At 46.6% G+C, this 12,013-nt stretch overlaps 1 protein-coding gene across 1 annotated transcript in view; it reads left to right on the top strand.

Annotated features, from left to right (window-relative positions):
- Window positions 1-12,013, top strand: part of SYN3 (synapsin III) — a 432,411-nt gene that overhangs the window by 345,031 nt on the left and 75,367 nt on the right. Inside the window, exon 7 of the mRNA XM_019952355.3 lies at window positions 10,618-10,680. Within this exon, the coding sequence (XP_019807914.1) occupies window positions 10,618-10,680 (63 nt within the window). The remainder of the gene's footprint in view (window positions 1-10,617; window positions 10,681-12,013) is intronic.

Raw genomic sequence — 12,013 nt, forward strand, 5'->3', positions numbered from 1 at the left:
CTGCGCATATCCATGAGTCCAGGGTGGTCTTTGGCGCCTTGGATCATTCAGACCCTTCCCAGAGCCACGGTTTTGCTGGGATGTTGTCCGAACTGTGGGCAGCACCCAGGAGAACCTTCATGGGAGAAGAGCTGGCAGCCCAAGCCTGTTCGATGCCATCAACATCACAGGGGTGAGAACAAGAAAAGTGCATTTTCAGACAAATAGTGCCATCCTATCTGTGTGTTTATTTTTGACTATTCCATTTCTCAGGGAAACAGGAAATGTAAGAGAAAGGAATGTTTGTATTTTGGTAGGGCAGGTTTAGTTTAATTTTTCTAAATATGCTACCAGTGTTTTTCCAAGAGACACTAAAATAGGAGGAGGTGATGCAGAGAGTTCAGAGGTGGGGTTCTAAGGGCAGAGAGCATTAAGCTGGGCGGTGAGGCCACAGACCTCATTCAGCAAACATTTCCTGGGCCCCTCCTATATGCCAGACCTGGGTCTAGGGCAGATACAAAAAGGGAGAAGGCAGGCGGGACCTCCATCTCAGGCACGTGGGTGAGTGGTGGGACCATTGACTGAGGTCGGGATATAGGAAGAGGAGAGAGCCTTTCTGATGGGAAGTTCATGAGATTGCTTGGAAGTGTCGGGTTGGAGGTGCCTGTGGGACCATCTGAGGCAGGGTTCGGGAGGCAGGTCTGTAACTCAGGAGAGGCCTGAGGGTTCAGTGATGAGCAACCGCAGACACAGACCCACAGCTTCTCACGGAGCTTACCGGCTAGTGAGGGAGTCAGACTCTTGCCCAGCAATCATACAGATAAATTTAAAATGGCAAAGTGCTAAGAAAGAAACAGAGGTGAGCGGGCCATGACCTAGGCAGGAAAGTGAGTGCCAGCTTCTCAGGGAAGTGACATTGGAGCTGTGATCTGATGCATGGAAAGGAGGAGCGGGGAGAGTGGTCCAGGCAATGAGAACAGCATGTTCAAAGGCCCTGTGGCTGGAAGGAACAAAGCTAGTATCAGGGTCAGAAAGAGAGCCAGTAAGGCTGGGATAGAGAGGCTGATGGGGGAGCATGGGTAAGATGTGGCTGGGGGAAGAGGCTGGAGCCAGATCACAGAGCCCTGTAAGCTGTGATCAGGAGTTTTGTCGTGACATGTTTCAGTCACCTAGGTGGTATTTTATAGATGTCACAATATTAAAGGATTGGAAAGGATTGTCAAAGGTCATCTTGTCCATTCTCTTCCCGCCAGACAGAAATTTCTTGGTGTGCAGCGCTTAAACTCCAAGGAGATTCTGTCAGATACTACATATCAAGGTTAAGGTTTTTCAAGCAGCCGTCGGGATGTTTCTGTTCTCTCTTTTAAATGAATCTTCTTAAATGCCTGTAACAAGCCCTGTTTCTGGGCTGCTCCATTTCTGTCAAAGCTTCATCGTGTTTCCTGCTGACAATATGGCATCACCCCCCTTCTCTCCCATTCCTGTGTCCCAGGAACGACTGAGTTCTGTCCATCAGGCTTCGATATCCCCCTACCCACACTGGTCACTGTGCCCCTGAGATCACAGATATGAAGGGAATGGGAACTAGTGTGGACTGCTGTCCTACTATGTGCCAGGCCTTGGACATCCCCAGACTTGATTTAAGCCTCTTCACTGGCAGTGACCATTTAGTGACAGACACCTATTATAATGTCAATTCATCAAGTGATCTTACTTGGGATATGAGGAAACTGGGTCACAGAGCGGCCAGTGAGCTGCCCAAGGGCTCATAAGCATAGGTGTCGGAGCTAGACGTGAGATCTGGGGACTTTCTGGCTCCACAGCTTATGCTGCTCACCATGTCCCAAGATGCTTGGTTATTACAGCAGCCAGTCATGTCCTAAGGAGTCTGCTGGCCTCCACCTACCCTCTCCAACAAAGTCAGTGAGTAGACACAGTTCTAGGCACATGGAAGCCCTCGATGATGGATAACATGATTTTCCAGAAGCAGCAGCAGGACAGTGGGCTCTGGCCAAATCCTATTTCTTCCCCTTTCTTGCTAAGTGATCCTAGGCAAGAAACTTCACCTCTCTCAGCCTTCACTTCCTTGTATATAAAATGGGGCTAAAAATAGGAGATACCTCATAGAAGTGTCAAGAGATTTAAATGAGGCGATATATGTAAAGTGCTTAGCACCACGCGTGGTATACTGTAAGTTCTCCAAAAGTGGGAACTGTTGTTAACACAGCCTCCAGAAGAGTCTTCCTGAACCTGCTTTGTCTGTGTCTACCCTCTGCACCCAAACCCGCAATGGCTGCCCAGTGACCACAGAATACGTCCTAAATTCCTTCCTCTGGTGTAAGGGCCCCCCAAGCTTGCCACTGCCCATATTTTCACCCTAATTCCCACTGCTTCCCCAACAAGCCTCTATGCAAACCAACTTTATTAACAGCTTTTCCCCAAATTCTGTCTGACTCTGCCTGTATGTGTGTGACATCTCTCCCTGTTATGGAAGGCTTTGTGTAACACCCATCCAACAAATACACTGCATACACAGTCTACTGTATGCCAGGCCTTGGATGGAGCCTGGAGATACAGTGGTAAACAAAACATGCAAAGCACCTTGTTTTGTCAGAGCACCTACAGGGGAGTTGAGAGATGGACACGAAAGAAATAAACGTGCAATTACAAATAGTGGCTGTCTCTATGAAGGGAGAGTTCACGGTGGGATAAAGAAGACTACAGGAAGCACGTACTTGAGACCAGTGGCCAGGGAAGCATTCTCTCAGGATAGAGCATTTCAACTGAGACCTCAAGTATGAAAAGGGGTGGCCTAGAAGAGTGCTAGGTAGAATCTTTCGGAGAAAAGGGGCAGCATGTGCAAAGACCCTGTGGCTGGAGGGAATGTGGCCCATTCGGTAAAGAACTGAAAGGCCCGTGGGTTGGAACATAGCTTGTAGACAGAAGTTGGGGTGGGAAGGAGGGAGAAACACAGGATGAAGCAGAGGAGGTAGGCAAGAACTAGATCAGGCAGAGCTTCAAGGCATGGAATGGAGGCCCAGCTCCTCCTTGAAATCTCCCCAGTTGTTTCTGGTCCTTGATTTCCTCCTCCAGACTCTTCCAGGCCTTGTTTTCTCCATCACTTAGCCAGGACCAGACACTATGTATTTAAATCTCCAGAGAGTCATGAATGTAGAAGGAAGTGCCTCCTTCACTGGGAAACTGCACCGGGCCACTCAGGTCCCAGCTCTCCGCTTCCCGGGCTCACACTGCCCTGACTCCAACCCCCCAAGAGAACGCCCAGCATGAGCACTGGGCTACCCCCACTTATTTTGGTTTCTTGGGAGACTTTTTGAATAGGGCCCTTATCAGGGTGGGGATCTCTGGTTTCAAAAATTGATCTGCCCCTTCTAACAGGATGTCAGGTCTCTCACGCCATTGGGCAGTGCTGAACTCTGGAGCCCCCGGGGGCATGTGAGCGGGGACAGGGAGCCTGTGAGAGACTGGTGCAGGCCTCGCCATCCCCAGGGGAACTAAATAAAGCTATTGTTGGGAAGGGAAGAGAGAAAATAGCCGACAAGATGTTTTTTGTTCTCTGTGACCTGTCTGTGTTCGGGGAGGGGCTGACATGTCGCAGATGAGTGGAAATGAGAGTGGCCTTTGAAACCCATTTGAACAGCTTGGGGAAGGAAAGGGAAAAAGTGCGGAGAAGACCTGGGTGGCAGTGGAGAAGTTCTACCATTTCTTAACTGCCTGACCTTGACAGATGTCTTGCCTCTGATTCCTTATCTATCACATGGGGAAAGGGAAGAATGCTCACATATATAAAGTACCTAGAACCATCCCTGGCCCTTATGAGACACTCAGTAAGTGTAGTTGTCATTAGCCTGGGAGAGCATGTGGTGGGTAGACTCACCCAGTGTGTAGTACCACGGACATTTCTTGAGCTCTAACAAATGACTTCAGAGACCTATCAGAATGCCTCCAAATTCTGCTGATTCTACCCTTGAAAAGCTTTTGGCCTGCCCACTAGATATTAAGATGTTAGTTTACAAGCTCATGTAAACAAAACATTTAGTGGTCTTCCTTGTAGTAGCAGAGAGAGAGAAAGAAAATGACACAAATGTCCATTATAGGAAAATGGCCAAAGAATTGCAGCCCATGTACCCTGTGGAATATTGTGAAGTTATTGAAACTATTGGGTCAGGAGTGTAGCTACTGACATGGGGAAGGGGGTCCACATGGTGTGATGTGAAGTGAAAAGAGCCATTTCTAAAAGAAAATCAACCTCAACCGTATATGTGCATACACGTTTGCAAAGATGGAGCATGACAAGCGTTGGGCAGAAATCACCAAGAAGGTGAGATCAGTTACCTGGGCTGGGAAGTGATATAAGGAAAAAAAAAGAAGAAGAAAAGATTGTGGCAAAATAGGAGAAAACTTATGGTGTAATGTTAGGTGAATAAACTTCAAATTCTATCTCTAATATTATTGCAGAGTATCCCTTTTTTTAATTGGACATTTAAATGAGGATTATAAAGTAAAGTGGGCCAAAGCAAACACTGATTTGACTAGATGCTGAAGTCGTAGACAAAACTAGCCTTGAATTTCTAAGGTCATTTGAAGAAACTATTGCTATTTTTCAAAAGTGTCACTTGAAAAAAAGAAGAACTCTTGGGAGTGCCCCCACCCTCTCCACCATCCCCACCCCAGTCCAAGCCCAACCAGTGGCACTTCGTGTTGGTTGTAACTAATTCCAAACTGGTCTCTGGCCCTTCAGCCTCTCCTGATGCAATTTAACCTTCCCTCAGCTTACAGGTCACGCTCGTGTCCCAGAACTGAGCTATATCCCCAGCCCATTCAAGCAACCTAAATTCTTCCCTTCAGCTTTGAAGGCCCCCAGTAATCTGGCCTCACATTGCCTCTACCTCAACCCAACACCAGCCCAGAGTCTTGCCAGTTGGTTCTAAAAACAATGCTCTTCTCAACCAAAGCAAAACATGGCAAAGGAAACGCTCCCCTGGTATCAGGAAAATTCATTGCCTTAAACATATTCTCAAAATGCTTTCTTTGAAATACCTTACTGTAAATTCTCAGATGTTTCTAGATTGACTTTCTGTGTCCTGTAAATCCAGATGCAATTTCTACTCCCACTGTTTTTGACAATTAATACGTTCCTCCAATTTCATTTAAGAGTGTTAGAGAAGGGCACTCAGTTCAAATATATCATTCCACTTAGCAATTATGTCCAAAATAACTTCATTGATGATAAACTCATACTAAGTATCATAAAATAAATCCTCCCTTCCTATGAGTCTTTGTTCATTAGAGCTCATGAAGAATCTCTACACCTTTCATGCGAAGACCACAAGACTCTACACCATTCAGCCCTTGAGGAATGCTGAGCCTTCCCTCCACCCAGCCACAAACTACTCATCCTTCAGAATCCTTCACTGAGTCTTCCTTTCCTATGGAGACTAGCTCATGACTCCACCTGCCCAGACTTACCCACCATGCTGCTTATTCTGGTCTTTCATTGCATAGCTCATCTCTCTAAGATAGGAAATCTTGTCTCAATCTTCTGTGTGTCCTGCACAGCATGAAATACAGAGCCAGCCACAGAGTTCTCATTCAGTTAGTGCCCACTGAATTGGTTAGATTTAATATTATTTTATTGATTCTTATGATTCTTATGAGCATTTACTGTATCCCAGAGATGCATATCCCTAGGAAGTGTGCCTGGGTAGAGAGAGGGCTTGATTAAGAGTCAAAACGCATGAGCTTGACCGGTTCTCCAGTTGTGTGGCATGAAAACAATCACTTCACTCTTTGGGCTTCAGCATCTAAGAGGACACATGTATTAGTTTCCTGTTGCTGCTCTAACAAATTTAGCAGCTTAAAAGAACACCTCTTTATTATCTCACAGTTATGTATATCAGACATCTGGGATGGCGTGACAAGGTTCTCTGCTTAGGGCCTCATCCAGCTGAAATCAAGGTGCTGGCATCCTGCATTTTCCTCGGGAGCTCAAGGTTCTCTCCCAAGTTCATTCTTGGTATTGGCATAATTCAGTTCTTTGCAGCTGTAGGTCTGAGGCCCCCAGTTCCTTGCTGGCTATCAGCCAGGGGCTGCTCCTGGAGCAGGAATGGTATGTTGAGTCTTTCTCATGCTTTGAACCTCTCTGCCTTCCTCTTCCGCCGCCAGCCTGAGAAGGTTCTCTGCTTTTAAGGGCTCATTGTAATTTGATTAATCTCCCTATTTTAAGGTCACCTGTGCATATAATAGAACAATCGTTGTATGACAATCTCATCACATTCACAGGCTCCAGAGATTAGGGTAGGACATCTTGGGGAGCATTCCTAGAAATTCTACCTGCTGCATCATGGTAACATGGGGGATAGGCAAGTAGATTACTAAGGTTCTTACAGATTAAAATTACCAAGCTTTAATCACCTCTGATGAGTCGCTCTGGTGTAGCTCCCTGATTTTCCCTCATTGGGCTTCATTTCACTCCCTCCTGGGCTATTAATCAAATACTGCGAAGCTAGAGCCTCTGCTCTCCTTCCTCCATCATCCAGCCTTCCTTTATCTCTCTCCTTGCCTCACAAAGCTAGAATCATCTCCTTCCTCCTCTCAATTCTACTTCACACTTTGATTTTGAACCTCCACTTGGTGCTAAGCAGCTTTACATTCTTCTTCTTCTTTTTTTTTATCGGTACGCGGGCCTCTCACTGTTGTGGCCTCTCCCGTTGCGGAGCACAGGCTCCGGATGCGCAGGCTCAGCGGCCATGGCTCACGGGCCCAGCCGCTCCGCGGCACGTGGGATCTTCCCGTACCGGGACACAAACCCGTGTCCCCTGCATCGGCAGGCGGACTCTCAACCACTGCACCACCAGGGGAACCCTACGTTCTTTATGTCATTTCTTCTTCCCCCAGTTATCCTGTGAGTTGGCCATTATTGTCCCCATTTTGCAGATTAGAGCACTAAGGTTCAGAGAGCTTAAATATCTAGTCCAAGGTCAAACAGAGAGTAAGTTTAACTCCAACATTCAATTCTTTCCAGTACCTGTCAGCATGTGGTGAAATGATCAGACTGGGAGGGATGGAGAGGAAGAGAGAGCACAACGTTTCCCCTCACCTCAAGCTTCACCTTAAAATGTGTTGGAGATGAAGCCCCAGTAGTGAGCTGGGCAGTTCTTGGACTGCTGGGGGAGGGGGAGTCGATATCTAGGGTCTGTGGGTGAATGGCTGGGTGTGACGATGCTGCCGGGGAACAACAGCCACTTGGTGAAAATGCGCCCATTCATTCCACTTCATAGCCCTTGGGTAGGTAAAATTTAAGTCTTTCGACCTCAAGTGTTGGGCTCTCTTTCCTGTCCGTGAGAGCGTAAGCAGGTACAACCACTTAGGAGAGCAATTTGACAATATCTAGCAAAGCTGAGGCAAGCATTGCCCAACCCCAGCAATGCTGCTCCGGTGTGTGTGCCCTGGAGAAATTCCCCTACTAGTATTGTTTATAATTGGAAAAAACAGAAATCACCTAAATGTTCATCAGCAGGAAATGAACAAATGGCAAAGTGTTCATAAAGTGGAATACTTTGCAGTAGTTAAACATAAATCTGAGCTCTATACATCAACATACATGAGCCTCACAAACATAATGTACCCCAAAGTTGTAAAAGAATAGATTCTTTTGGCAGGGGGTGGGGGGGCTTCCGTGGTGGCGCAGTGGTTAAGAATCCGCCTGCCAATGCAGGGGACACAGGTTGGATCCCTGGTCCGGGAAGATCCCACAGGCCGAGGAGCAGCTAAGCCCGTGTGCCACAACTACTGAGCCTGCGCTCTAGAGCCTGCGAGCCACAACTGCTGAAGCCCGCGCACCTAGAGCCCGTGCTCTGCAACAAGAGAAGCCACCGCAATGAGAAGTCCGCGCGCCACAACAAAGAGTAGCCCCCGCTCCCCGCAACTAGAGAAAGGCCACACGCAGCAACGAAGACCCAACACAGCCAAAAATAAATAAATAAATAAAATACGTTTTTTAAAAAGCTTATGTATTTAGATTTTTTTTAAAGTAGAGGGTCAAATTTAAATTATTTAAAAAAAGAATAGATTCTTTTTTTTTAATTTTTAGGGGAATATAGTTGCTTTACAATGTTGTGTTAGTTTCTACTGTACAGCAAAGTAAATCAGCTATATGTATACATATATCCCCTCTTTTTTATTTTATTTATTTTTTTTTTGTGGTACGCGGGCCTCTCACTGTTGTGGCCTTTCCCGTTGCGGAGCACAGGCTCTGGACGCGCAGGCTCAGCGGCCATGGCTCACGGGCCCAGCCGCTCCGCAGCATGTGGAATCTTCCAGAACCGGGGCACGAACCCGTGTCCCCTGCATTGTCAGGTGGACTCTCAACCACTGCGCCACCAGGGAAGCCCTCCCCTCCTTTTTAGATTTCCTTCCCATTTAGGTCACCACAGAGTACTGAGTAGAGTTCCCTGTGCCATATAGTAGGTTCTCATTAGTTATCTATTTTATACGTGGTATCAATAGCGTATATATGTCAATCCCAATCTCCCGATAAGAATAGGTTCTTTTGATGCCACTTACATAAAGTTTAACACGTGTAATGTGTATTGACTGGGAATCATATGTAATAGTTAAAATATGAATAAATACAAGGAAATTTGGTAAGAAAGAAGTACATCAGGGGCTTCAACTGTTTGGACAATGGCTTATTTCTGAAGCTAGATAATGTCCACAATATTGCTCTTTAAGTCTTCTTTCATATGTGAAATATTCCATAATAACTCTTAAACTGACAAGTAATTACTGCCAGGAATTGCTTACCACTTATAACATTAAGCGGAAAGAGCAACGAGCAAAATTGGGTATGCACTATACTCCCAATTTTGTGAGAACAGAACAAATCAAAAGAAAAAATTTAGATTAAAAAAAAAAACAAAGACCACCAGATAATACACCAAAACTGCTCAAATTTTGAGGGTGATTTTTATTGTCTTCTTTGTACATAACAACATAGAACTTTATTATATTTTACAAACTTTTTATAATGAGTACATGTTGCTTTTGGAATCAAAAATAAATATTGCCCCTTTTTAAATAGATACATTTGTTAACTCTAGACACCAGGATATGATAAATTTTAGCCTGAAATCAGGGAGAAAATTTTTTATTCAGCACCTACTGCAGGAAGCCCTTGTACTAGGTATTAGAGGAAACCATTCACATCAGGCTTGAAGTCTGACAGACCTAAGTTCAAGAGCCAGCGTCACCCCTTCCCAGCAGCTTCCTTGAGTCTCAATTTTCTGTCTGTGAAATGGTAACAAGAATACCTTCCCTGCTCACCTCATGGGACCATTGTGGTGATAAAATGAGATGAGGTCCATCCCGTGGGATTGTGACCCACAGCAGACCCTTCTGCCGCAGCTACAGCCACTCCTAAGTGTCAGACTAGGTGCTGGGCACCGGGAGGGAAGAGCTGGGTTCCTCCTCTCAAAGCGTCCAGAGTGTCGGGGGGCAATCCAGGACAGAGTGACAGGCACCAGAAGAGACAACTGCACAGCACAGAGCATGGGACGTGATTACCTCTGGCTAGGGCTGGCTCAAGTCAGAGGAGTGGTATTATTACTAAATAACGAGAAGGGATAACCCTTGCCCTCAAGCAATTCCAAATATATTTCTAGACACCAAGCAAACCCATCTCAAACAACACATGAACAGAATGAGGAGGAAATGCATAGCCTAGGTTCAAACCTGGTCCCCTCACTTGCTAGCTGAGTAAGCGTGGGCATGGGGGAGCACCTAACCATTTGAGCCCCTCTCCTCCTCTGTATCATAGGGAGAGGCATGCATGCCTCGTAGGTCTTGCTCAGAGGACTGATGAAGGCACAGATTCCATATCGAGCACCTTCCCTGGGTCAGGCAGTGTTCTAATGGCTGGGGATGCAACAGGGAACCAACCAGGACAGGCTGCTGCCCCGTTGCTCTCTGAAGGAGATGACCCAGGGCAGTTGCTCAGCACAGCACCCACACAGCGCAGCCCATAAATGCTTGTGCTGTAGCATGACCACTATCATTAAGAGAACTCACAGCGTGGCCTGGAGAGAGCTTGGGGGAGGGAATGAGAGTTTCTAGATACATGAAGGCTGTTGTCGGGAATCACACAAGGCAGAGCCAAGACAGGAATATTTAAGCTGCCATTCATTGAGTGTTTACAGTGTAAAGCCTTCACATGTAATAACTCATTTAATCCTCATAGCAACCCTGTGGGATGGATACTCATCATCCCCATTTTACAGATGAGGACCCTGAAGCACAGATCCATGTGGTAGCTTATCTGAGGTTGCACAAGTGGTAAAGCCAGGATTTGAAGCCAGTCAGTTTGCTCTGCTCTGCATTCTCCCCAGGTTGGTGGATGCCCCGGGCAGCCTGGTTTTAGGAGCTCGGGGCTTCCTTTGGAAGCTGAAAGCAATGTCATTTAGGGTGTTTAAGCCACAGAGAGATGACCATCTGTCCAAGCATTCTTTTGGGGATTGCTGGTGATATCAGATGACCATACCTTTCTACAGAACAGGCAGTGAACAATGTCTTGGTGGTGATGCTCTGGGATGCTAATGAGTAATTTCTTCTTGTCTCTTTCAGCTCACAGCCCCACACTTCCCTGTGGTGGTCAAGCTGGGACACGCCCACGCCGGAATGGGAAAGGTATGAGAAGCAGCTCTTCCGCTTATGTTAATATTCACACGGCTTCCCCAGACTACCTGTTCTCCTCTCCCTGTATCCCCCATCACCCCTACCTGAGCCCAGCCACCCAGATCAGAGTATTAGAAGAGACCAAAATTCACTCCCTCTCCTCCCCAGCCCACCTTTCTCTGAGCTCCCACGGAGCATCTCTCCAGCTCAGGCCATACTAGCCAAACCCTACCTGGCTAATTGTTTCCTGTCATTGTGAATTCAGAGAAATAGGTGTAAAGCATTTTGCAGATGGTGATTCTTCTGTTCCTGTCATCATCTCCACAGCTACGTGTAAGCTCATGTCTTACTCATCTCTTTATCACCTGCAGCGTTAGCACCTGGAAGGTGGCAAATGCATATGGCTCCCAGGAGGAAGCCCCTGGAGTCAGTTTCTACAAAAGGAAATAACATATTTTACATAGTCACAGTTGACGGTGCTACCGAACCAAACTTGGGTCCGCTCACCCGCGTGCAGTAAAGCCAATCTACTGACACTGGGTTGTGGTGAAGGAAAGTGCAGCTTTTATTGTAAAGGTGCCAATATAAGGAGGACGGGTGGCTCCTGCTCTAAAACCCCGAACTCCCCCTGAAAGGCTTCAGCAGAGCATTTTTAAAGGCCAGGTGAGGGAGGGGGTCGCAGGGAATGTCATCAGCTCATGCACAATTCTCTGATTGGTTGATGGTGAGGTAACAGAGTGGTTAACATGATCAGTCCTTAGGCACCAGTAGGTCTGGGGACTCATGATCATCAGATAGTTCATTTCTTCCATTTGGTGGTGGTTTTAGCATCTGTAAAACAACCCAAGAAGTGTGCATCAGATACTATTATCTAGGTCCTTCAGAGAGGAGCTACAGCAGAAGATATGGGCGAGGAGTCTGTCCTGGGAAGGCCTTATAGGGTCCTGCTCGGTTACAACATATTATGACAAATTGTACTGGTCAGATTTTTGCAGTTGCAAGTGTAGAAACGCAAATCAAATTAGGGGGCAAAAGTTAATTCGTTGGTTCAAGGATCAGGAAGTCTGGAATAGTTCTTGATAGATTCAGGCAGAGCTGGATCCAGGAGCTCAAATGATATCAGAGCTCTTGGCTCTGTTTATCTCTACTTGTTGTTTCTTCAGATAGTCGAGATAGAAGGCTGTGGGTGGCCCATTCTGGTCCCTAAGCTCACCGTCCCAGAGGAAGGAAGACCATGTCTCTTTCCAGCATCTCTGCATAAATCTCATGGAGGGATACTGATCAGTGCTTGGGCTCCTGGAGATTCACTCCTAAATAAGGGGAGTGGGGATGGGGAAGTGTCAGG

This window comes from Tursiops truncatus, chromosome 11, assembly GCF_011762595.2.
Source record: "Tursiops truncatus isolate mTurTru1 chromosome 11, mTurTru1.mat.Y, whole genome shotgun sequence".
Lineage (NCBI taxonomy): Eukaryota > Metazoa > Chordata > Mammalia > Artiodactyla > Delphinidae > Tursiops > Tursiops truncatus.